Raw genomic sequence first — 25,087 nt, 5'->3', positions numbered from 1 at the left:
TATGAGCAAATTTAAGTCCTATATCTGGATCAACCAAAACAGTTTCTGATGATAGGAGGGCTGTCTGCTTGTTCCCTGGACGTTTAGCACAAGAAGGCATCTATGAACAGTGAACACTGTGAATGCAATCATAGGGTTCATGATCAAGGTAAGCTGAAGGCTGTTAGTTACTTCAATATCGTCATCACAACAGCAGCAGCAGCAAAGATTCATGAGCGTCCTTCTCCTACAAAAGTCTCTTTGTTATGATGTCACAAACTTCATGAGCGCCCTTCTCCTACAAAAATCCCACTGTTATGATGTCATAAACTTCAGAAGGATGACCTCTTCAAATCAATTTTGGTTTTGAGCCGCTATAGTTAAATACACAATTTGATGTTCGGAGAGATGAAACACCCTGGGGAAGTTTGCAAACCTGTGAAGTTTTAAGATGTATATTTATTAAATCTTGATCCGATGACAATTTCTTTTCCGTATGGCAGGCTTGAATTCTATATGCATCTTCTTGGACAAACTTCAAAAGAAGAAGAAGAAGAAAGGCAAACCCCCATGCAGTATTTAATTTGGTTATTTTCGTTTGATGAAATGTGGGCCCCGTTCAACGTTCATGTACCAGCTATTCCGGCCAATTAATCTTCACCATCCCAGAGGTGGCGTGCAGAGTTCGACATGCCTGAAAGCCAGCAGGGTTTAGTATGCAATTTTTTCGCACTGAATGACATTTGTTGAACATGGCAGTGCCATTTCTACCAGCAATGTAATTCTGTCAAACATCTATTCTTTAACTACCATGTCAGCAAGTCACCCTTCTCTACCAATATAACCATCATACCACGATCAAATCCAGGGAGCATCTTGCTACGGCTTTTGGAAGAGTACTTGTTGCTTAGATTTGGGCACTGGTGCTGCAACAAGTTAGGGGAACAAAAAGGAAAATAACTTCCATAAAAAGGTAATTTTTTTAAAAAAAGATCCAAAACACAAGACTGCTCTGCTAACCAAATACCAAAGCAATTAATGGCCGACAGATAATTAACAGAGCTCCTAACCTTTCAGATAAAGGCACTACCATCAGGAATCCAAACAAAAGCATCTTCTTTATTTGGCATAAGGAATTCTCCCTGCAGAATCAGATACCCTCACAATAAGGCATGATCGTGAAATCATCGAAAAGAAGGCCAATATAATACTCTGCAAGTTATTCCTTGGAATGATTACATGAAAACTTTCACAGGCACTATATTTATATCCAAGAAATGGGGATATTAGTCAAGACTTAAGATACATTGCGCAAATTTCCACCTAAACGAGTACCAAGCAATCAGCCCTGTTTGGTTCTTGAAACAACAGTTCATGCTGTCTTTGCTGGCCATGTTGCTTGAGATGACATAATTATTCCAACAATCACACCAAATAATCCAAGCGCGCTACCAAAGATTTCGATCACCAGAATCTTTACAAAGAGGGTGGAGTTCTGAGCATCAGACAAAGCACAGCTGCTTCCAATTATTCCAACACAAAGACTGTTTACAGAAAACACATTTCAGTTAACTTCATGAGCTATTATGTAATTTTGTGCATTCTCCATCACTAAAAACGGCCTCTGAAAATTATAGAGGTGAAGCATGAAAACATACCCACAGACCAGATTTGCAAAACCCACAATGATTCCAGAGGCAAATATTGCATATCCAGCTCTTAGAGACTCTGGAGCATATATCTGTGAGTCTGGTACGCTTTCCAACTTTGTTTGTAGAATGATTGCAACAATTACACCATATATAGCAACAGCCTCGCAGAAGATGACACTGAATAAAAGTGTGATTTAAATAAAAAAAATCTAAAAAAATTCCGAAAGCACAAAACTCCAATATGTCACCAAAGGCATCACATACATAAAAACTGCAAACTTTAAGCACAATACAGCACAGGAAAATAAGAACGCATCTTATATTTGTGCCCACATAATCAGTAGGACGGGACTGGACAAAGGTTGATTAGCCAGAAGCAAACTCCATCTCCCATCTCTTAACCCTTTCTCCTTCCTCAAGATATGCTATGAACTCACCCCCCATCTCTTAACCCTGCTGCCTCGTTAACTTGTGACTCTGCCCCTTTTCAAACTAGCGAAAGGTTAAAAAGGCATCACAAGAAACGGGACAGCTGACTAATTTCTTCTGTAAGCACACAATACAGGCCAAACAGATGATAACAGCTTTGAAGTTGCCAATTTTCAGAAAGTGAATTTTCAAAATGATTGTCTCAAACTGTTGATTCCGAGAGTTGGTTTTCTCTGGAAGAATGCATATATGCACAATATCACTACAATTTTCAAATAAATAACTGTTTCAATGGTTTTGTAAATTTAGATATATTGTTACTTGATTAGATAAATATTTGAAGTTGTTTCAGTCCGTGATTGCCATGCCGTCCGATATGAGGCGGACCATACCATACCGACACTATAAGAGAACGGTACCAGTATGGGATCTGGTACCAAGACAGCAAACCTTGGTTTCAGCTTTGTTAATTTTTTTAATAATCATATAAAGTTTAAGTGACAGCAAGCTTTTAACATACCAAATTAAAGAATAGAGTTTCCATTATAATTTGAGAGGCTACAAAACCTTAAGATGATGCCAGATCTTATAGATTTCAGACGAAACAAATACGCGGGTATGTATCAAGCATCTTAAGGTTGGGCTTCTAGTCTTAACCAGGTTTGAAATTCTGAGGTACAGGGCATACATGTCATGTCTTGATATGGTATGTACCATGGTATGCCCCATATTTATTCATGGTTTATGATATTTCTGGGTACACACAATGGTGTAGTCTCAGAATACTCAGATATGTCTTGGTACAAGGAGAATCATATGGGGCATACTGGTTGGTTTTCAACCCCTATTTTTAACAAACATGGTATGGACAAAGTGAATTAGGAGCAACAATTTCTGATAGCACATTCTATTCAAAAGGTAGTTAATTGTTGGCAAGTCTAATCAAGGGTTTATTATTTTGAATTTAGGCAAACCTCAGTGTGCATAAAAGACTGCAAAAAAGTATGAAAAAAAATATATATTTTTACAATCTACCAGCTGATTCCAGGCCTTGCATGAGGTCATATTGATTTGTTGGAGAAAAATGAAAGTATGATCATACATGGGAGTGAAACCAGAGTTTTTTATTCAACAAAGTGGCAACATATATTACTAAAAATTAAAAATGTTATTAAAAATTTATTGAATATTGATGAAACAGGGTAGAGATACTGATTCCAGCTGTGCTCACTGTTCCTTTTTTCATACAATTAGAAATAAATTCTATGTCTAATGAAGTTTAGGATAAATGAATGCTGATAAAACTTATTATATGCAACATACTAATATTAGAAATGGTAGATAGTGAAAGTGTGTTAATTACATGATGGAAGTTTGTTAAATAGCAAGTGTACACATCTTGTTCTCAAGGTTCTAAAGCATGTAAATTTAGCTTATGTCTTCCAAAAGTTATACATAATTAAAATCAATCTAATGTGATGAAAAAAAAGTTACATACATGATTAGTACAGGTATAAAAATAATGTAAACAGCACGAGTCCATAAGATCAGAATAAAACATGTTGCATGTGTAAAATAATAAAGACCGAATGAAGTTAATGAAATGAAAAATTTTCTAAACCCGTGACATCATCTAAATAAAAATAGACAATTTGACATATCATGGCATGTTGATGGCAGTAAAGGAATAAATAAAAGGGTGACCCTACAATTGTATCCTTGTAATGAGAGACTAAAGAATTTGAAAAGCCTAAGAGTACAGAAAATTTGATTTGGCTGTTCTCCTTTGTTTTGTTTTCTTGAAAGTGGGGAGGGAAGCTAGGGATACTCAATGAATGGCATTGTGCCACAACTTTTTTGTTTTATTTCCTAGAGAGAAAAATAGAGAAACATGGTCATGTGGGGGGGCTAGGAGAGAAAATTGAAGATGTTGATCCACACTAAAACATGATTATCTAGCTTTCCGCTATCCAAATTGGCCTCTTAACAAATATCCCGGTTCTTTCCCTTAAAGCCTTGATTCAGGTCTAGTCCTGCCAAGAGAGATGGAGAGAAAGAGAGGTCCAGTTCTGCCTTGACATTCTTTGGAGGGCTGAGAGAATTTAGAAGGCAGCAAGGGTGGTAAGAAGAGTATAGGTTTTGGAAAGGATTGAGATTGGAGAAGAAATATATTCTCAACAATCTCTCTTCTTCATTATAATTAGTTTTAATTATTCTCTGAAATCGTCAGGAGAGGGCCCACACTTATTGAAACAATATTCTAGCAGGTCTATGCTTATTAAAGCAAGATTTTGGCACAAAAATTGGAGGGGGAGGAAGCAGCATGTACTGGCACACGATTTTAAGGGGCCAGATCTCAAGACATGAGGATTCACAGACTTAAGAGGGTGACATGCCCCCCCAAGGACCCACCTTGGCTCCACCACTGATTACCCCTCCATGCATTTTGTGTAGGGCACTAGACATTCTTGAAATTAGGGTTGATATCCGAGCTGATATTTTTCTTATAATGGCCTAAGAAAATTTGTAAATGGCATGTTTCTAGGTATTGGGTTATAGGCCTATCGTTAAACCATTCTGCTAAACAAACGAAAGTAACTATTTTGTCTACATGGCTATATGGAACCATGCGTACACACTCTCCATTTAAGTGGCATTAAAAACATATTCAAAGACCAGTTGCCTAGTTTTGGCACTTATTGTTATAACAATTGGTATTTGCCATGATTAACTTGGGCAATAAAGGATTCCTAAACATTTATTCTTAATAACACAACCAATGAAAAAAAAAGATTAACTATAAGTATATCTTTACATACATATAATATACATTGACAAAGATCATCTGACAGCCAAGAAGAACCTACATCAAATAGTTAGTGAGTTCCCTTATTTGACATATTTTCCTTTATTTGGTATGTTTATGCCTTCTTTGTATGGATTTTGGGCAACTTTTTACCATTTTCGGTGTCCAGGATCCATTCATGAGGTTTACCATGCAAGCTACAGCCCACACTTGGACCCAGATATCCCATCTCTAACATGACCTTGAATGCTATCATCCTTGCCACTCTCACTGATTTATTAAGGATTTTATTCTGGTTGGCATGTTTAGACTCCCATGCGTGGGCTACTACCTCACAAATCCTAGTGCACTGAACTTTAATTTTAACCTTCTATGCTTGCTAAAACAATCCCTATACTTTATCTTTTTTGCATAGACCAATCTCCAAACCCCAGGAGTGAGTGAAGGATGTCATTAGTATGCCAGTTTGCATTATTGTTTCTTGTGCATGACGAAACTATGTACATTGTTGTCCACCACTTTGTCTCCCATTCAAGCTGCTTCCATTTAAAAAATAGAAATAAGTGAGTATTTTCTTTGCCTTTACAGCAAAAGAATCCAGTGATTTCTAATTGTATATCATTACTTAAGTTGGTGAAAAAAATTGCAAATATTAATGCCTAATATTCCAATAAGCATATCAGACACTACAAGTCAATAGCTGCATGACTAAGCATGTAAAGACCGCATAAGAATAGCAATGGTTCTGGAATGTTAATGCCTTTGAATATGACTCTTCTTGAGAGATATCCTGAATATGCCTTTGAATAAGGGACGAGTTACTACTTGAACTGAACTTTTGGGTCCATCTATGCTGATTGTTTTGCTGCATGCTATCTTAATAGATATTTTCCAGATGCTGGGGAAACACTATCAGATGCACTCATCTAAAATATTAGAATGATCTGAGAGCTTATATCTCAAATAATGTACTCCATAAGCAGGAATAGCTAGAAATAGTAAAACCGATTCCATCTTTCGAATTGATTTTCCACAAAAAATGGAATAACATAACAGGCTTGAGAGAAGGGGACTTTATTAGGTCACAATAAAATGCTTTCACACCCTGAACAAGCTCCCTGACAATAGTGGTTTGAAGGTAATCTATGTTCCAAGTTAGTTTCGAACAAACTCCTTCTTGTTCAGAACTTGTACCAAGAATCAAATTCAACTGCATATATATCTAACAAGAAATATATCTATTTTTATTCACAAAACAGTTATTAGAGAACCGTTAGCTAGATGAAAGTAATTTTGCGCGAACGGTAAGCATGAAAAATTCTACAAGAACATAGCAACTGATCAGTGTTTATCCTCTGTAACAAAATTTCTAGGTTATTGAAGGGGAATGACATACCTAATGAGATTCTTTGAGGTGATTCTTGGAGCTTTGATCGCCGCACCAATTAAGCTGCTCCCCGTAATATAAATTCCCCTGAACGGAATCAAAAAGCAAAATTGACCAGAATAATAATTGTAAAAGAAAGATAAGACGAAGCGGAAGAAGCAAGTAAGAAGAAAGGGGAAGAGAACTTGGATGATCACCAAGCGGCCCCGAGAACGGAAACGCCGATGGAGATCGCGATCCCGATGGACGCGAACGTATAGGGCGAGATCTGCATCAAAGCCCGCGACCATGAGCTCGAACCCGCCATCGCCCACCAATCCGTTCCCTCCTAACGTTTCAATTTAAAGAAAAGAATCGCAATCAAAGAAATTTCTCCGGGCAGGGATCAGGTCTCGATCAAAAAGGAGGACAGTTAAAAAGAAAAGAAATGGTGAAAGGATCGTGGGTTTCGATAGATCGAATGGAAGGAAGAGGTTAGGGCTTCAGGGACAAAGGGGGTGTAGTGGAGTTCCGCGAAAGGGGGAGGGGGACGGGGAGGACAGCACGCGGATACGATCAAACGGTGCGACACGATATGATTATTTTTTTCCTCGTTAAATAAAAGGAACGTATATACTTATCAAAAAAGAAATAAAATGAACGTATTTGTGAGTTTCCTTCCTTCATTACGGTTCGGTGGATGTTGGGCATTTCGTTTGCCGACATTGGTTCAAATTAACGAGAAAAAAATAAAAAATGCTTCAGGATGCTCCCTCCACTTCCACGGAGAGCTCATCAGTCCCATAACTCTTGATTTACTAAGTTTATAATAATTAACTCGTGTATAGCTAGAAACATGTTCATCTGCATATTAGAAGAACCTCATAACATTATTCAATAGCCTCGTGTTACCAAAGAATGATACAGCACGATACACACAGACAAGACTATAATAATTAAAATATAAATTTATAAAATAATAAATAAATAAATTTTAAAAAATAAATAATAGATATATTATGAAAAAAATATATTTAATGATTATTGACCGGTAGATACGAAGCTTCTGCTGAAAAAACAGTGTTAATAAAAAATAAATTATTTAATAGAACAATTGAACAATACAAGTTATACGAAATTTAAAGTTAGGTGCAAATACAGAAGGAAGATCCAGAACCTGATCGAACGATAGACATCAAGATTGTACTTAATATTACAGGTCAGTCCATCACATGTAATTAAAAAATAAGAAAAAAAAAATAGGACAAAGAACATCTTGAGTTCCAACGCTACAAACTCCTTTTACATTGCTATTCTGCCTTTTTAACTCAATAAGTACTTCTATGTTGATATATTTGGTCTGTTTTTCATAAAGAAAACCTCTCTAAATCTACTTGTCTGGCCTCGAGACAAATACGAAATGGATATGGGTCATGGTCTATCCAAGCCATACTTAACTTCTAGCCATTCCTAATATTTTGCTCATCTTGGTAGCTCAAGAAGTGATTTTTTTTCTCTTTCTCAGGATTTTTAGATGAGATTAAAATTTTTCCCATGATGCTTGCTAATTTTCAAAAACAAAAGTAGGATTTGGACTTTGTTGTGACACAAATAGAGGATAAAACCCCTCACTAGAAAAATAAAAGTGGTGTATTAGGCTAGCATCAAGCAGCATTCTACCTAGATTAGGTTTGTGTTCTATACTTATGCTGCCAATCGGAAAAATGATGCAAGGCCTTGCAGTTATTCATCGGTTGGGAGAATGAAATGAAAGGTTTCTCTGAAGTGGAATGGAAAGACACTCATAAAATAGATCGTATGCTAAATGAAAAGATCAAATACGTACGATAAAAATAATATGATCATAATAATTAGTTCATCCTCTCCACATATTTATTTAGTAACTTAAATTTTCAATGTTGTTTAGATTCGAACTTCTGAATTCTTCAGATTTCAAGATCCGACATATAGAGTTACTCGGAGGGCTATCCCTCGTTTTGAAAGACTAATGATAGATACAAGATCACACTTGCTAGAGTATCTGATTCAATTCGATTTGCAGTGGATCTCAACCTAAAAAAAAAGTTGGTCAATGGCACATTTTGGATGGTCTTATGATCGGGCCTCCTCTTAAAAGTGTACATGTTGGACACAAAAAATCAGGCCATTGCTTCTCTTAAATCATAAAATTATCTTGAAACAAAAAAGAGTTTTGCTACGGTGTTTCTTTATAATAAAATATTATAAATAATATTTTAAATATTATATATTATTTTTATATATTTTATTATTTTTTAAAATAATAATTTATTATTATATTTTTTTCTTCTTTTTCATTCCATCCATGGCTTCCCTACACCCACTCATCTCCTGCCCAGCACTACCTACAGCTTCTCCACGATTCCCCAACCCCCCTCCCCCAAGGGCTGAGCGGCTTGTGGCTTCTCCTCTATATGCCCACACCCCACCACCCCCCAACTCCACTCGGGAGCCTATCGGCTTCTCTATGATCCCCACCCCCGCTCCCATTAGTAGCCCGTGGCTTCTCTATGGTTCTTCACCCTTTCAATCTCCGGTTGCTTCTCCTCTAAGCGCCACCCCTACCCCACTCGAGAGTCTGTGACTTTTTCGCGGTTCCCCACCCCTTCCCCCACAGCTGCATGAATCGTAGCTTCTCAATGATTTTCCACCTCTGCCTACACCCCCCTTCGATAGCCCACAACTTCTCCGCGGTTCCCCCCACCCCTCGTGCTTTCTCTATCTTTACGAATTTACACAAAAGACATTTTGAAATAATAATAATAATTATTATTATAGTATAAAATAATTTTAATTTTTAAAATATTTACCATGCTAACCATGTGTAATGATATTATAATCGATTAAAACCTTAATGATCCATATATAATTTTATAGTCAAAAATAGATAGATAATAAAAAAATTAAAATATTTTTTAGAGCATCATAAAAAAAATCAACAAAGAAGGATACCATGGATATTGTTATTCGAGGTTATTTTCGTCCATTCAGCTATGTTCCGTCTCACGCGTTGGACCGCTGTCTCAGCATCATAAACCGTCAAAGAAAACACAAATGTTTCACCTCCTTTGGCTGATAACGTGGTGGGCCAGAGTCACCAGCTCTTCACCGTCTGATCGCAATCTAGCCTGGCAATCGGTTCTGACGATCTAATCTGTAAAGTTGGAGCCAGCGTATCAGGGAAACTCAGCATGACAACCGCCCGATCGTTATTGAACGTTGATCATCTGCTCGTAGAAGTCCTTCAAACCCTGACCGCCTCGCTAGGCGTCGATAAAGACGACCGAGATCTTTCGTATGGTGTAAGATAAAGAAGACACTGATCGAAAACGGGACTTCCGGTGTCGTGGTGTCGACCGGCCGAAGGACGGCATCACTGGAGGAACAAGGGTTTGGGTTTCGGAGCTCGCCATAGACCGCTTCTGGAGCTCCTGCGAGCAAGAACTTCGGTGTTTCTTGCTGTCCTCTTTCGGATCCGTTGCATTCGAACCTCGGATCTCCACGATCGGCTATGATGCGCTTTCCCTCAGTCTCCAGCCATGGTAGGTTTTCCATTACATTTTCTATAGATTTATTATCGCTTTGTCGTGTGGTTTTAATCGAGACGTTTCATGATTTATAGTTGTTTCGAGCTTGCATTCCCGCCTAATCTAGCTGATTGGGATGAAATCTCCGAGCCGGTGAAATCTCTTGGCTCCTGCTTTATTTCGCTGGATCGGCAGTTTTGGATCCTCCGTCAGTTAGAAATCATGAATCTGAGGTAAAAAAAAATCTTGATCTTTTCAAACTGCGGAAGTTCTAATGTCGCAGTGAGGAGTGAGCAAAAATTGGGTTTCAAATGTTGGTCTTTGTTACCGATTCCTGGCAAACTGTGAGCAACAAAGACGTTTTCTATATCTTTTTCCGTGTGGAATAGGGAGCTTGTTGATTTGTATGGGTTCAAAATGCCTAGTCTTTTCAATTTCGTCTCTTCGGGTTTGTAAATTTATTTGCTTTATGCTTTTTCTGCAGGGTTTGTCGTTGGGGACATTAGATTTCAGCACACATAATTTCTAATTCTTGCCTGGCAGATTCCGCAATCATGTCTGCCATCAAATTGGGAGCTTCAAAGCAATACTACGCGACCAGTAGCCTTGTTGTAGGATATGCTCTGTGTTCTAGCTTGCTCTCCATCATTAACAAGTTTGCTATCACAAAGTTCAGTTACCCTGGTCTTTTAACCGCATTGCAATACTTGAGCTCTGCTCTTGGTGTTTGGGTTCTTGGAAAATTAGGGTTTCTTTACCATGACCCCTTTACCTTTGAGACTGCCAAGAAATTCTTGCCCGCAGCTACCATATTCTACCTTGCCATATTCACCAACACCAATCTCCTCCGCCATGCCAATGTGGATACATTCATTGTTTTTCGTTCCCTGACTCCCCTCCTGGTTGCCATCGCTGACACTTTCTTTAGAAAGCAGCCATGCCCTTCCAAGCTCACATTCTTGTCTCTTGTAATTATATTGGGGGGTGCAGTTGGGTACGTGATGACCGATTCAGCATTCACACTCACTGCATACTCTTGGGCTGTTGCTTATCTGGTGACAATCACGACCGAGATGGTTTACATTAAGCACATGGTGATGAACCTGGGGCTGAACACATGGGGTTTTGTACTCTACAATAATCTTCTGTCCTTGATGATGGCTCCGGTGTTTTTGTTTTTGACGGGGGAGTATGTTGATGTCTTCATGGCTGTCAGATCAAGTTCTGAGACTTGGTTTCATTTTACTGCATTTTTTGCAGTTTCTTTGTCTTGTGTTTTCGGATTGCTCATCAGTTTCTTTGGTTTTGCGGCAAGGAAAGCAATCTCAGCCACAGCGTTTACGGTGACAGGTGTTGTCAATAAATTTCTCACAGTTGCTATCAATGTATTGATCTGGGATAAGCATGCAAGTCCAGTTGGTTTGATTTGCTTGCTTTTTACCCTTGTGGGGGGAGTTCTTTATCAACAATCAGTTACCAGCGGGGGAGGCCCTTCATCACAGCATGACTCCGCTGCTTCTAAGCAGGCAAATAGTAGGGTTGGGAGCAGTGATTCTGAGGATGGGAACCGAGGCTTAGTTGTATCTGGTAAGGATTCCAATGTATGAATTGCACTTAATGTTTATTCTTATTGTCTGGGAGGCAGATATATGATGTGGAAAGATTAGTTGCATCACGATATTCCATACAACCTTTTAATATTGCTGTTGTATCAGAAAATCTAAGCTAGTGTTGCTTTTATTATGAAAACAAGCGAGCTGTATTCTTTGGTTTTGCCAATTTCTTGATACATTCTACTCTACTCTTCTCTCTTTTTTTTTCTAATGGAATCTTGATAATCGTATACAGCATGCTTTATCTCATATCTGTGTGAACCAGCACGATATTAACCATCACTGTCTTTTCATATTGTAGATATTTTGATACATCAGAAAGTTGTCTTTTCATCTTTGATCTGACAAGTAATGGAAAGATGACTTTTCTTTGGTTGACATCATTACACATGTAATCTCTGGGAAAATATACAAGCTGTGATGAAACTAAATATTTTTGTGCAAGCGAACCTTAGACTTGTCTATGATTACTTGGCCTAGGTATATGATGTTATTATATTATCATGAGCAACAAATGTTGATGGAAATTACTGAAACATAATTACAAGTTCATATTGCCATCTTCTCATGATTCTTTGAGAGACTATGAAAAAATTGCTTCAGGAATTAGTTACTTGCCCCTCCTTCAGCCTGGGCAACCAGTAGAATGCGGATTTATCAGTAGCTGTATCATATCCACAGAATGAGATGAGGCATCCTAATGTTTGTCTAGGTTGGAATAAATATGTTTTCATTTATCAGTAGCTGTCTTGTTTGTTTAGATTGGGAACAAGATGGAGAATATCCATTTATGTGATGGGTCCTCTATAATAGGACAAACAGTATGTGTTTCACAATCGGTCATATTGGAGACGATTAAATTCATTACATAAAAACAGTGAAATTGGTAAGTAAATTCTGTTGCTTAAGTTGGTCGTCAGTCCAATCATGCAGCCCAGGTGGTTTCAATGATATCTGCAACCTTGAGGTTGCAATGATATCTAGGGATAAAGAAAGTGCATAACTGCATTAGAACTAACAAGTTCCTTAAACATCTGGGTTTAAAGGCAGTTATAAAGGGGGGACAAAGCATTTTAAAAAAAATTGAAGGAAGTTCACTAAGTTGCCTCACTTTGGTGGATGACCATTTGTCTCAATCCTTTGAGGAATTTGTTGTCTTAATTTTTTCGGGATATGACATTTTCTTTCTGGATGAGGTGCCAGGCTATGAAGCACCATTCTGAATGAACATCCCTTGGTCAAAGAAAACCTTGCCTATATTGTTATTAACAAGGAATTTTGAGTTGTTATTTATCAGGTCTATGTTTCAGAGACTAATTTGGAAAAGGCCTCTCAAGAATTTTCAACAAATGGAACATTATTGAAGAATTTTTCGAAATACATAGAGAAATATACTTATATTTACATTTTTTTTCTCTTCATGATTTTGAGATGACTTATCTATATCTAGGTAGGTAACCATACTAGTTTTATTCCCCAATTTAGTTTGTTAAGATTTATAATTCCATGTAGCAGGCTAAGCGGTCAATAATGCTGAGCAGAATGAAGTTGATGACTGGATAATGAAAGAATTTTGGTGAGCTGTCTAATGATATTTTTATGTCCACTTCCCTTTTTGTTTTCAATTTATAGAAGGCCCATCATAAAGAAGATAAATAGGATATGTCTATTTTATGATTTATGAAGAAGGGTTTATTTAGTTAAAAAATGTATAATGTTTGAATGACCTCTAATAGACATGGTACATGTAAACTATACATAAGTACAAGGTGCATGTCGCTTGATCGGGCAAACAACTGGTGAGCTTTAGTGCACAGACCTACCCAATGTTTTGCCACTAGGTTCCCTGTAGTATGCCATAATCTTTCTAAACATAGTTCTGAGAAATATTTGTCGGTGTAATTTAATCATTCTGATTTTTTTTCTTAAGTGTTTCTATATTTTAACAAGTGAGTTTTCTTGTCTAACTTGAATGCTATCTATGACTAAGTGAAATATTAGTATTAAGAGTTTTGATGTAGGGAAGACAAAGTAATAGAGGGCTTTCTTTAAACTCCAGGTTGAAAGCATTTTGCCTTTGGGTTTTATGACGACTTGGAGAAATTATTGCAACTAAAGAGTTTTGAACATACTAGTTGTTAATTATTTGGGTTAATAAAGACTAGCTTTGCAAGAGATTAAAGAGCTGCTTTGATGAGCATCATTTAATATTCACCAACTACACAGGTAGCCAACTTCTAGATCTCATCGACCCACAATTAGTACAGGTTTCATGTTAATCTATGATAAAGTAAGAATATCTTTATGTAATGGGCGTTGGTGTAATCCTAAGGATTAAGTCTTGTTCGGTCACGGTGAACAATTAAGATGGACTTTCTGCTAGCACTGGAACGTATGCTTGACGGTTATAGTTTTATTACTGCAGAGTGTTTGGAGTTGTTTGCAGCTCAAAGAGCACATGCCATCAGAAGAGAGAACACTCAAATTGAGTATGGATAAAACTAAATTTTTAGTTTCTAGCATTTTCTGATATTAATACTTTTTTTTTCAGCAAATGGATTGTTGTCTGTGTCTTTGACATGTAAGAAGGTGGTTACTTTCAGTCTATCCACTATGTCTGGTTCTTAAGTGTAGTCGAATCAAATATGTACAAAGGTTACACATCAAATTTGGAGGGGAGGCAGGGGATGGATGGAGCTTGAAAGTTCATTATCAATGAAATTAGAGTTCAAAGCACTGGTATGAGGTCGTGGACTGTATTTGTACGTTCTCTTATGGTGATATATTTTAGTAACTATTGTAGTCTACTGCTTAGGGTGGGGACTGGGGAGGATATTTTTCTCCACTCCGCCAGATAAAAGGCCTCCAAGGCTTGTTGCTTGCATGATTGAGGGGAAAAGCAAATGGGGCATGTTTGGAAACTTGGCTGCCCTGATCATGTTATAGAGCAAGGGTTTTAAGATCTCTAAGATGAGGAAGGCTAGGAGACTTCGCAGTTTGGGGAACTAGCAATATCGGGATCAAGCTTTATCGACACTGTTATAAATACACCTACATGGATGAGTTCCAAAGTAACCGATACATTGCTTGCAATATCTTATTTTTTTTTTTGAGAAGGCAGAGGAAGTAAGATGCTTCTCCTATGTATGTATATATATATTAAACAGTACAGAAGATTAGGCTCATTGGTGGCATCTTAGCACATGAAATATGTATCCATGAGTGCAATACATCAGACTCATAGCCCATGCAATCGTCTACTGGAACCCATTTGAAGAAGCAAGCTGTGAAGGCCTTCAAAGATGGTGGTAACTTCAACTTCTCTACAATGGTTAATCCATTCAACAAGCCGGGAGGGTACAGAGACTATGGCTATCCCTTGTACTCATAATTTAATCCTCTGAAGTTCAGAACCCAGTCCAAGTAAATCCTCCTGATTAGAGTTTGAAATCCAAATAAGAAGATTATTTGCTTTGATACCTCTCGACTTGCTCGCCATTCAAATCTGAATATTCGATTATTTCTCTCCTTCCAGATGCATCAGAGACTAGTTGCAATAAGAATATCCTCTGCTAAGGTTGATTTGCTTTGATGAATGTTTGTTCTACATTACGAGCAATATCAATCCTTCTATTAGTGTTATCCTTGTGGTGGAGCTTATGCTTCAAATTTAGGGTCGCTGATCCACAACCATGGATTCAGAGAACTGCAGTCCTTCACACCAAAAGCTTCAAGAGGGCTTGGCATGAGGTCCAGTATCTCTGCCGAGGAAAAAAAGTAGATGCCGACCTTTTCCTTAACGTTATATGCTTTTTTTTCCCTGATAGATTTATTCATTCTCATTCATTTTATTGCCATAAAGAATGAGGGTGTCATTATTTTCTTCGCTGTTTGTAATTTCTTCTTATAATTCAACTAGAAATTTTTCTTCTTAGATGGGACTCAGTTTTCTGAGGCAAATTTTAGATATCGATCCGTCCACAGGAATCCTTCTGTTACTTCTATACTTTGTTTCTTAAGATCCAAGTTGCTGGACGGGATCTAGATCCTGTTCTTCTTGTTCTGCTGGAGATGCCTGTTTTTCATGTGGTGAGACAAGAACTTGCAATGATGGGACTACAAATTCTTAGCGAGATTCAATATTTGTCTAGCTCTAATAATCAAAAGCTCATTCTATCCTCGACGTTGGCTTAGAGTATGGTGCTTCCAATTCTTAATGAGGTGCCATATTTGTCTAGCTCATAACTAAGCTCATTTGATCCTTTACATTGGCCCAGAATACGAAATGCATGATGCGCAGTAATAATGAGTATTACATTTAAATTTTAATGGTGCAAGAGCTACCGAAAGCAGAGTAAGTAGTACAAAATTAGAAATGAAAAGATCCATGAACGGAACTGCTAATAATTGATGGCGTTGAGAGAGATCTACGCAAGGCTAAATATAGATTCGAAAACAAGTGAAATTAGAGGATGGTTTTAAATGAAACTGCTTTAGATGATTTGAACGAATGCAGCTTGGTAAGAGAAAGATCTAATGAGGAAAGACTGAATGGAACTTGAGTCAAGGTCCGTTCAATCATGACGGGCTCTCCAACCTTCCCCACTTCAGGTTGGAGAGGATCTGAACTCATAGGAGTCTGGAAGAACTGCAAAAAGAAAATTGAATTGAAAAAGGCGCAAAAGTTAAAGAATTCCACTTCCCACCAAGTATCTTGGCTTTCCACTGTATTCATTTAAGCTAAAGAATTCAAACTGGAACTTCCATGATTCAAAAGGTTGAAAAAAAAACTATCGACGTGAAAAAACAAAGTTCTATCCATTACTGGAAGACTTGTGCTAGTAAACATGATGCTTGGCTCACTATCGGTCTACTGGATTTCATCGATACTCCTATCGGTTGAAGTGATTGGAAAAATTGAAAAGAGACGCCGAGAATTCCTATGGAGAGGAAATAAAATGTGCCATGGATCTCATTGTCTAGTCAGCTGGTCACAAGCTTGTAGGCCTAAAGATAGAGGAGGCATGGGGATCACTAACCTTAGAACTTTTAACCAATGCCTCCTAGCCACAAGATGGTGGAGATACTGTACAAAACATGACAGACCATAGAGAAAACTAATACAAGTCACATACTACTCAAACAGGTTGCCAAGCCATGCATCTATTAATAATCAAAGAACAACATCAACCACATGGAAGAGTGTAATGAAGATAAGAAACATCTTTGCTCAATGCTCTTGATTTAAGATAGGTGATGGCAGTCAGGTTGCCTTTTGGCATGTTGTATGGGTTGCACAAACACAACTCAAAGATCTTTTCGAGGACATAAGACCTAACACTGAATCCATTCATCTTAGTGCAAGATTTTTTTGTAACATAAGAGAAGATACAATTATTTCATTTACCATTTAATACAAGAGGAAAGGATTCTTTACAGCACATACTGAATCTAATCAGTGAAGTGAGCCTAATGCCAGGAAGTGACTCTCTGGTTCTGAAATGGATAAACAAGCAGACTTTCACAGTCAAAAGCTTCTAGCGCTTCCTCTGTCATAGTGGTATGATATTAGAATTTGCAAAGATCAACTGGAGGCTTCCAATACTGGAATGAGTTAAAATATTCAACTGGTTAGTTTACAAAAAATAAAATACAGATGGCCAGCAACTTACATAAAAGAAACATTCAGGTCCCCATTTTATGTTCTCTCTGCAACTCAGAAGAAAAGACATGCAATCACCCCTCCTGACACGCTCATATTCAGAACAAATCTGGCAGCCAATTATCTCATCGCTTGGCATGCCTCATATGCTAACATCAGTAGAGAACCTATGGACAACATGGAGGAAGATGTTGCCGCAACAAACAACAAAACAACCCTGAGACTGTCCGATGTCTGCAGTATGTTGGAGACTATGGAAAGAAAGAAATAGTCGTAGATTCCACTTCAAAGCCAATACTCAATCTAGACTGTTGAATCTCTGCATCATTGAGATGGAAATTTGGAGTTCTGTAAACTCGAAAAACCGATAGGTGATGGAACAATTTATATATACGATTAAACTAGGAATCTCACCACATAGTGCGTCAAACGGACGAAGACCTTTGAGTGCAAACTGAAGGAAGCAACAACGTTCTCACACAGCCACATCGAGGGGAAAAGGAGATAACTCAAAGCCAACACATGTATTTTAAGTAGGTTTCTTTATTCAAAACGTTGCATGAGCAACGTAAGCTCCATTGCTGTAATACATTTGATCCAAACACTGCTGGGACCACAACCTCAAGTGGCCCATAGAAAAGACAATGCAGATTCACCTCTTTTTGAAATAAATTACCGGGTGGCCTATGCCTCCCATTATCATCAAAAAAAAAAAAAAAAACAAAAAAAAAAACAAAAGAAAAAGGCGCAAAAGCTGCAATCTTTGGTTATTCTTTTACAAATAACTAAATAGCCTTAGATGATGGTATGAAATTAACTATACAACTAGAAGAAGAACAAGGGATTTCATGCTTGGACTTTTAAGGGACCTGGCGTTGGACCTTAAATAATGTAAGTAGCAAAACCCATTTAACTGACCATACGGTTGACGGAATAAAATGTTTGATTATACCTATGCCTGCCGGAGGATGCCAAGTTTTTTGGAAACCCTAGAACTGCTTTGTTTATTCATGATGCAAAATTAATTACCAATAATCATTGCAAGAACACAATCCACCCCTGAAATGGTGGAAGCGGGTTCGATCCCTCACGACAATTTCTCTACTGTAAACTTGGGACACAAACTTTATTGCACTGTGACAATCAAAACACATTCTCAAATTCTTCACAACTCTAATTGCAACACCCGACTGTGAACTGATCAGTCCAAAGGCGATTGCCAACTTCTCACTGTGCCAATAAATAGCATTTTCTTTCTCCTCTTCTCCTACATCCAGAAAGACCTCTGAAGTATCCGGTACGTAGCCAGCACATTTCAACTCCTTGCTCATCTCTTCCAACTTGGAGTAAATTTCGTCGGATCCTGGATGCGACCTATCTCCAGCAACAAATTCATGAACTTCCCCATTCACCTCTATCAGACTACAACCAGGTGTCTTCCTAATTCCCCTATCCATTATCATCTGTCTCACCTTGCGCACCTCATCCCATTTATGACACTTGGCGTATATATTGGAGAGGAGCATGTAGGCAGCACTATTCTCAGGCTCCAACTCAAGAAGATGTTTAGCAGCCAACTCGGCCATTTCGACATCCCTATGAATTCTGCAAGCCCCGAGGAGAGCTCCCCAAACAGTGGAATTTGGTTTCATGGGCATATTGTTTATGGTCTCCAATGCCTCTCTTAGATGCCCGGCTCGGCCAAGGAGATCTACCAAGCACCCATAATGTGTGACATTGGGCATGATCCCATGCATATTGATCATGCTAGAAAAGAGCTCTCTGCCCTCTTCCACCAAACCAGCATGAGTACAAGCTGAGAGAACACCAATGTATGTTATCTCATCAGGTCTCACTGAAGTTCCGAGCATTTTGGAGAAGAGATCAAGAGCCTCTTCCTCACATCCATTCACTGCGAGACCCATGATAATCGCAGTCCATGTAAACTTGTCTCTCCGATGCATCAGGTTGAAGATCTCGAGAGCACGCTCTACGCTACCACACTTTGAATACATGTCAATAAGAGCATTGCCCACGAAGATGTCGATTTTGATCTTGTTGCGTTCCATGTAAACCCTTATCCATTCCCCCACTCCAAGTGCACCTAACTGTGCGCAGGCGGTGAGCACGCCGACCATGGTGAATTCATCTGGCCTGACATTTGCAAACTGCATTGCACGAAAAACCTCCAGAGCCTCTTTAAAACGGCTTGCCTGAACATAACCATCAATCATGGCCGTCCACGATACAGAATCCCTTTCTGGCATCCGATCAAAAAGCATTCTAGCTCGATCGATCTCTCCTGAATTAGCAAATCCAGCAACCACTGCCGTCCAAGATATCACATCTTGGACTTTCATGCCCTCGAACAATCTCCAGGCCTCATCCATATCCCCACATTCAGCATACATATCAATCAACACATTCTCTAACTTTGAGTTGGGCAACATCCTGCTTTCCTTGATGATGCCATGGATTCGAGCTCCGTACTCCAGATCTTTCAATCTTGCACAGGCTGATAGCACCAAAATGTAAGTCACCGGCGTCGGAGTCACAGTAGCTTGCACCATCCCCTCAAAAAGTTTGAGTGATTCGACGAATTGTTTGCTTCTATTATAGCCAGAGATCATAGCATTCCACATAACCGCATCTCGCTTCGAACTCCTTTCAAATAGCTCACGAGCAGTATCGATCTCCCCGCTAGTAGAGTACATACGGATCAATGCGTTCCGAACATGGGCATTGGAGCTCAGACCAAACTTGAGCGCGTGAGCATGGAGCTCGTCCCCCAACCCAACGGCCGCGTCTCGAGTGAAGGCCTTCAGCAAGAAAGGGAGGGTGTAGTCATCGGGCACGAAGCCTCGTGCTAGCATCTCCACGTAAACTAATACTGCGGCATCGGGGGAGTGGCGGTTGGAGTGGCCCCTGATCATGGAGTTCCAATCGAAGAGGTCTGGGTTGGGGATTTCATCGAATAGGAGGCGAGCGTAGTCCATGTCGCCGGACTGATGCGTGCAGCAGAAGGAGAGGAGCCGGCGGCGTTCGAGGGGGGAGCGGATGAGACCGGTGCGGATCATCTGGGAGTGGATTTGCTTCAATTCTTTCATGGTCTTGCATTGGTCCAGTATGGAGGTCAGCTGGTGATTCTGTGGGGAGGATTGGAGGTGGGTGGAAGCGAGGGAATTTGATGAGGGAGGGGGAGGAGGAGAAGACAACATGGTGATTAGCCTGGTGGGGTTGGAGCTGCTGAAGAGGAGATGGTTGGTACAGCTGAAGGGAGACAATCGCCTCTTCTTCCACGGGATCGGCAATCGCATAAACACATTCCGGACCACCTCTTTTTCTCTTCTCTGAGGGTGACGCGGTGGGGTTTGGCGTCAGCTTACACTTGTCTCACCAGCTCTGAGTGGGGTTTGGCCTTCAGTGGATGTTTGGTTCGCAATTTTGAATTAAAATAAGAATGAAAATTAAAATTATTTAGATTTGAAATTTTAAATAATCAAAATTTTCGAAGATTAAGATATTCGGATGGCACTTAATCTGTTTATCAATATATCTTAATTTAATTGGGATGTTGTTGCTCAAAAATCTTAAATAGGCTACTAAACATGTATTTGGATATTTTTATAGGATTAGATCGAAAATTCTATACAATTTATGGATTAGACTATGCTTGATTAGGGAGAATGGAGATCTGAAATCGAAATTGAAATAGATAACTTTCATTCTAACTATTTGATTGGGAGAAGTTTTATTTCGATTTCGATTCAGAGATGGAATAAAAATATTCCAATCTACATGGAACTCAATCCCTATTTCCTTCTATGAATTTAAATTTTTATTTCAATTTCAATTTCGATTTCGATCACAAATCAAGCACTTCGAAAGATTTGATCATTCCGATTCCGATATCAAACCATTTCAATTCTCGTTTCGATTTCAAATCCGATTTCGATCGCGAAATCCCCCGAGTATAATCATATATCAATCAAATTTGAAGGGTAAAAAAAAATCTCCAACGATTTTCTTTTCTTCCCGCAACCCAGAGGATAAAATTTATACCAGATGGATTCTTAAAAAATATAAGCTATATAGATCAAAAGACTTGATTCCTATTTGATTTTCAGTCAAATTCTATAGAAATATCTAAACGGATCCTTAGGAAGGATCCTTAGGAATTGGATATTCCAAAAGGATTGAACTAAAAATCCTATAAAAATCAGACATATTGGCCCATTTAGCTTATATATTTTAAGAGTCTGTCCAACCCCAGTCCGGATCCAAACTTTTGAGCTGTAGGAAGGAAAACAAGATTCATCAGTTGGGCTAGGTGGTGTTTGGTTGTTATAGAGCCATACTCAAATGAACAGTTGAATCATGAATCTTATTTCGATCTTAGCCCAATTCTATAGAAATAACCAAACAGACTCTAAGTAGATTAAATTACCTTTTTAATCTTTTTCACCTTTTTGGACGAGGGTCATCGCTTCACATTTCTTTCCATCCCCTCCCTCTCGTTCGGCAATTGGAGACCAGCGCCAACTGCACTACATTATATTGGTATTGCCCTTATGTGCTGAGCGATGGTGACTATAAGGATTCCCCTCCACTTTAGTGACAAAAGTAATGCCATCGCTTGCATTTTACTTTCTTATTATCTTTTAATCATGTATCCTTTAGAATTTTTCCATTATCCGTTGATCTTGCATCCCTTTCTTCAGACTTTCTTCTTGGTCTCCTCTTTCTTTCTCACTATCTCTATTCGCCTCACGGCCATCGTCAGTCTCCTATCTATCATCACATACTGAGGGGGGATGGAATTGGAAAATCAAAACCTCAGTTGGAAGATAAGTGAAAAGAGGGGAAACATAGTTCAGAATAATTTTTTCCATATCAGTTAGTTTAATCCAAATTAATAATCTTCATATGACACATGATAGCATGTAACATGTTCATCAAGAGTATCAAATGAAATTAATAATTAGGATACCAATTGTAAATTTTTGAAAATTAGTTGATTAAGTAAAATTTTGAAATTCAAAATAAAAATAAAAATCCATCAAAAATCAGAATTTTTGGTATGATTAAGCTATTTTTCTCTGAATGCCAAAAAAACTCGTGACATTTTCAAGTCATTAGGGGTATAATTGGCATTTTTGACTCCTAATGAAGTGCCGATTGGTCATGTTTGACATCCAAAATGGTCAAGTTTACACTGTTCTGAAAGAGTATTAGATAGATGTGGTAACACCTAATATAAAGTTTAGGATAAATTATATTTTTGATTTTAAACTAAGTCAATTTTTTTTAAATAATCTGTAAATTATAAAAAGCTAAAGTTTGATCTCGAACTATCTGAATCGATTTAATGTTACCATCAAATATAATTTCGATAGTTTTTTCTTATCAAACATCTAATGCGGCAATCTTCGATACTTATATGGAATATGTTTGCTCGCATAGCTCAACCGGTGCTGACGTGGCTTAAAATATTTTTAGTTACATCATTTTTTTCTTTCCCAAATCAATTGATATGATCAAAATTCCTAATCTCTCATCTCCTCAAATCTTCATCTTCTTTTCCAAATCTCTTATCTTTCATCTCTTTTCTTCTTATCCCCGAAATCTCAATGAAAAAAGAAGTAAAAGAAGGAAATCCTTTTTCCTCCATGGCCCTATTCTCCTCATTTCTTACAATATTTTTTTCTTTATTTTTTACTACTCCATCTCACTAAACTCTATCTACGTGTCTTTTTTCAAATCTGTTATCTTCCACTTCTCTTTTTCTCATCCACAAAATCCCAATGAAAAAGAAAAAAAAAGAAAGAAAAACATGTTCCCTCCGTGGCCCCATCCTTCTTTTTTGCTCAATTTTTCTCTTCCACTCATCTCTCATTGTCTTCTCCCAATATCTCCCGCTGAGCCGGCATCGGTTTCATCATCTTCTCTCATCCCAAACCCTCTTTCCTCCCATTCTCCTCAAAGAAGAGAGATCGGAGGAAGAAAAAAAAATGATGGGAAAAAAAATAATCATTATTTTTATCATATCAATATTTTTTTAAATTTTAATGTCATATATCTGCCACGTAAGTACTGAATGTTACCACAGAATTTTTAATGAGAGAAAATCATATGTACCACATCTGAGGATAATATTAAATTAATTTAAATAATTCAAAAATTAAATTTTAATTTTTTATAGTTTAAAGATTTTTTAAGAAAATTGACTTAGTTCAGAGGCCAAAAATATAATTTATTTTAAATTTTAATATTTATATATTTTGGACCAACCTAATGTTTATAGTAATATATTTACAATAAAATAGAGATAAATAGCGTTTCATACTAAGGTTTAATATAATATCTATAATAATGATGATCATGGGATTCCTAGTTCCGAAAAATAGCGTGGTCAATTAGGCCATGTATCAATATTTGGGGTTCAAGTAATAATTATGATTTGACCTCTACTTTGACATGATATTATCATATAATGGGTAACAGCTTCTATTTACCATTTGCTGTATTCACTCAGTAGAGTACGGATTTATCTATGAGAAAAATTTATTTAGGAGTCAAATAATAATATTTTTTACCTTTTGTTAGAAAATTAATAGTGATTATTATAATTATAATAATTTTTTATCTAAATAAATTTAAAAAATATTTAATTAAGAAGAATGGGGGTCTAAAATCGGAATAAGAATGGATGATTTTCATTCCAACTATTTGATTGAAAAAAGTTTGATTCTGATTTCGATTTCGATTTCAGAATGGAATAGGAATGACTTAATTTATATAAAACTCAATTTCTATTCTTTTCTATAAATTTAAATTTTTATTTCGATCACGAATCAAATGCTCTGAAAAATTTAATCATTTTAATTTCGATTTCAAATTATTTTAATTTTTATTCCTATTCTAATTTCAGATCTATATTCTCTCTGACCAAACATCCCTTTAATTTATCTCAAGTGCCTGGCGCACTGCCCATCACTTTCAAATTCTAGTGGCATATCGCGTGTGAAAGGAAGATTGGATGAAATATCGCCCAAATCCTGAATCTCAAATGATGCGGAGGCATAACGGCGATCATGTATGATGTTGGTCCATTCATGACCGAAGATGTAAAGTCACATGAAAAGTTATATTAGTCGTAGAAAGGGAAGGTGAAGTTTTCGTACCAAAATAATTCTTGAACCGTCTCTTAGGCGTACAAATGAAAATATGTGGAAAAATTAAAGCCATTTGTAATTGAAGTCATGGCTCCCATCATTTCCAACGCTGCTAGGCATTGGATACTTGAATTATCACTTATTTAGTCTTTGTTATTTAACATATTTTTTGTATGTGCGAATCATTGCACAAAACCATGACTAGTATATTGAAGCTCCTTTAATAAACCTCAAACAAATAGTTTCTTTCTTTTTCTTTTTTTTTTCTTTTTTTTTTTTGAAGGAACACGATTTCTAGTTTTAAAATATGAAGAATTGTAATTAAATTATAATTCCCCACAAAATATGCTTTTCATAATATTTTTGTTAAGGTAGAAATAAGGGCTCATCCTCTATTACATTCATCGAGAGGTGCAACTCGGGGCATCTGCATCCGGTATATATGCTGTAAAGATCACCGGAAAACTATGCTAAGTCCTTCATCTTTATGTTCAGTTGAATAGGAAACTTTTCATGTCTTGTCAAATTCAATCATACGAATATTGTGCATTTAAATGCCAAAGTAACATTTTAGTAAGGTACATACTCTTTTTTTTTATTGTTTCTAGGTTAAGATGAAGCATACTTCAGCAAGAAAAGCTAATGCAAGCTGAAGAAATGTTTATCATCACTTCTAATTAATTCTTACCATCTTTGTTCCCTCACTCTTCAAATTTAATTAAGGCAAAATTGATATGTGGCGCATTAACTAGCCGAACCAGCTAAGAGATAAATAAGAGCGCAAGATGGTGGAAAATGAGAGACTATAAGGATCCCACCCCCGTCCTCTGCAATATGAA

General features: G+C 37.5%; 3 protein-coding genes across 11 annotated transcripts; 1 reads left to right on the top strand and 2 right to left on the bottom strand.

Moving 5' to 3' along the window:
- Nucleotides 1–6,827, bottom strand: LOC105047857 (V-type proton ATPase subunit c''2). Of its 8 annotated transcripts, none has more exons than XR_012142589.1 (7): nt 6,451–6,827; nt 6,263–6,340; nt 1,638–1,808; nt 1,303–1,523; nt 1,050–1,121; nt 416–905; nt 1–291 (listed from the first exon to the last, which is right to left on the bottom strand). XR_012142589.1 is itself a non-coding variant. In XM_073260613.1 (5 exons), the coding sequence occupies exons 1-4, from the start codon at nt 6,558–6,560 to the stop codon at nt 1,352–1,354; spliced, it is 531 nt and encodes a 176-aa protein (XP_073116714.1). In that variant the 5' UTR covers nt 6,561–6,827; the 3' UTR covers nt 941–1,121; nt 1,303–1,351. The 8 variants fall into 8 exon arrangements, 2 of the variants coding, with proteins under 2 accessions (XP_073116714.1, XP_010925266.1); XR_012142588.1 differs by having other exon boundaries at nt 1–277; XR_012142590.1 differs by having other exon boundaries at nt 1–673; nt 751–905.
- Nucleotides 6,828–9,549: 2,722 nt separating this feature from the next.
- Nucleotides 9,550–11,610, top strand: LOC105047858 (GDP-fucose transporter 1). Of its 2 annotated transcripts, XM_010926966.4 has the most exons (3): nt 9,551–9,813; nt 9,894–10,031; nt 10,283–11,610. In XM_010926966.4, the coding sequence occupies exon 3, from the start codon at nt 10,353–10,355 to the stop codon at nt 11,403–11,405; it is 1,053 nt and encodes a 350-aa protein (XP_010925268.1). In that variant the 5' UTR covers nt 9,551–9,813; nt 9,894–10,031; nt 10,283–10,352; the 3' UTR covers nt 11,406–11,610. The 2 variants fall into 2 exon arrangements, with proteins under 2 accessions (XP_010925269.1, XP_010925268.1); XM_010926967.4 differs by lacking the exon at nt 9,894–10,031 and having other exon boundaries at nt 9,550–9,813.
- Nucleotides 11,611–18,049: 6,439 nt separating this feature from the next.
- LOC105047860 (putative pentatricopeptide repeat-containing protein At3g15930) lies at nt 18,050–20,485 on the bottom strand. The gene has a single exon (XM_010926968.4). The coding sequence runs from the start codon at nt 20,388–20,390 to the stop codon at nt 18,099–18,101; it is 2,292 nt and encodes a 763-aa protein (XP_010925270.1). The 5' UTR covers nt 20,391–20,485; the 3' UTR covers nt 18,050–18,098.
- Nucleotides 20,486–25,087: the final 4,602 nt, after the last annotated feature.

Source organism: Elaeis guineensis, chromosome 7 (genome assembly GCF_000442705.2).
Source record: "Elaeis guineensis isolate ETL-2024a chromosome 7, EG11, whole genome shotgun sequence".
Classification (NCBI taxonomy): Eukaryota; Viridiplantae; Streptophyta; class Magnoliopsida; order Arecales; family Arecaceae; genus Elaeis; species Elaeis guineensis.
The sequence above is the reverse complement of the archived record's forward strand: the minus strand, read 5'-3'. Positions and strand labels throughout refer to the sequence as shown.

What these genes read in the sequence shown, in the direction of transcription:
- LOC105047857 (XM_073260613.1), bottom strand. Translation starts at nt 6,560, where the DNA reads ATGGCGGGTTCGAGCTCATGGTCGCGGGCTTTGATGCAGATCTCGCCC. An exon ending in ACCTCAAAGAATCTCATTAG is followed by an intron (nt 1,809 to 6,262) that starts GTATGTCATTCC and finishes ACTTTTATTCAG; the next exon opens with TGTCATCTTCTGCGAGGCTG. An exon ending in TTTGCAAATCTGGTCTGTGG is followed by an intron (nt 1,524 to 1,637) that starts GTATGTTTTCAT and finishes TTCTGTAAACAG; the next exon opens with TCTTTGTGTTGGAATAATTG.
- LOC105047858 (XM_010926967.4), top strand. Translation starts at nt 10,353, where the DNA reads ATGTCTGCCATCAAATTGGGAGCTTCAAAGCAATACTACGCGACCAGT.
- LOC105047860 (XM_010926968.4), bottom strand. Translation starts at nt 20,390, where the DNA reads ATGCGATTGCCGATCCCGTGGAAGAAGAGGCGATTGTCTCCCTTCAGC.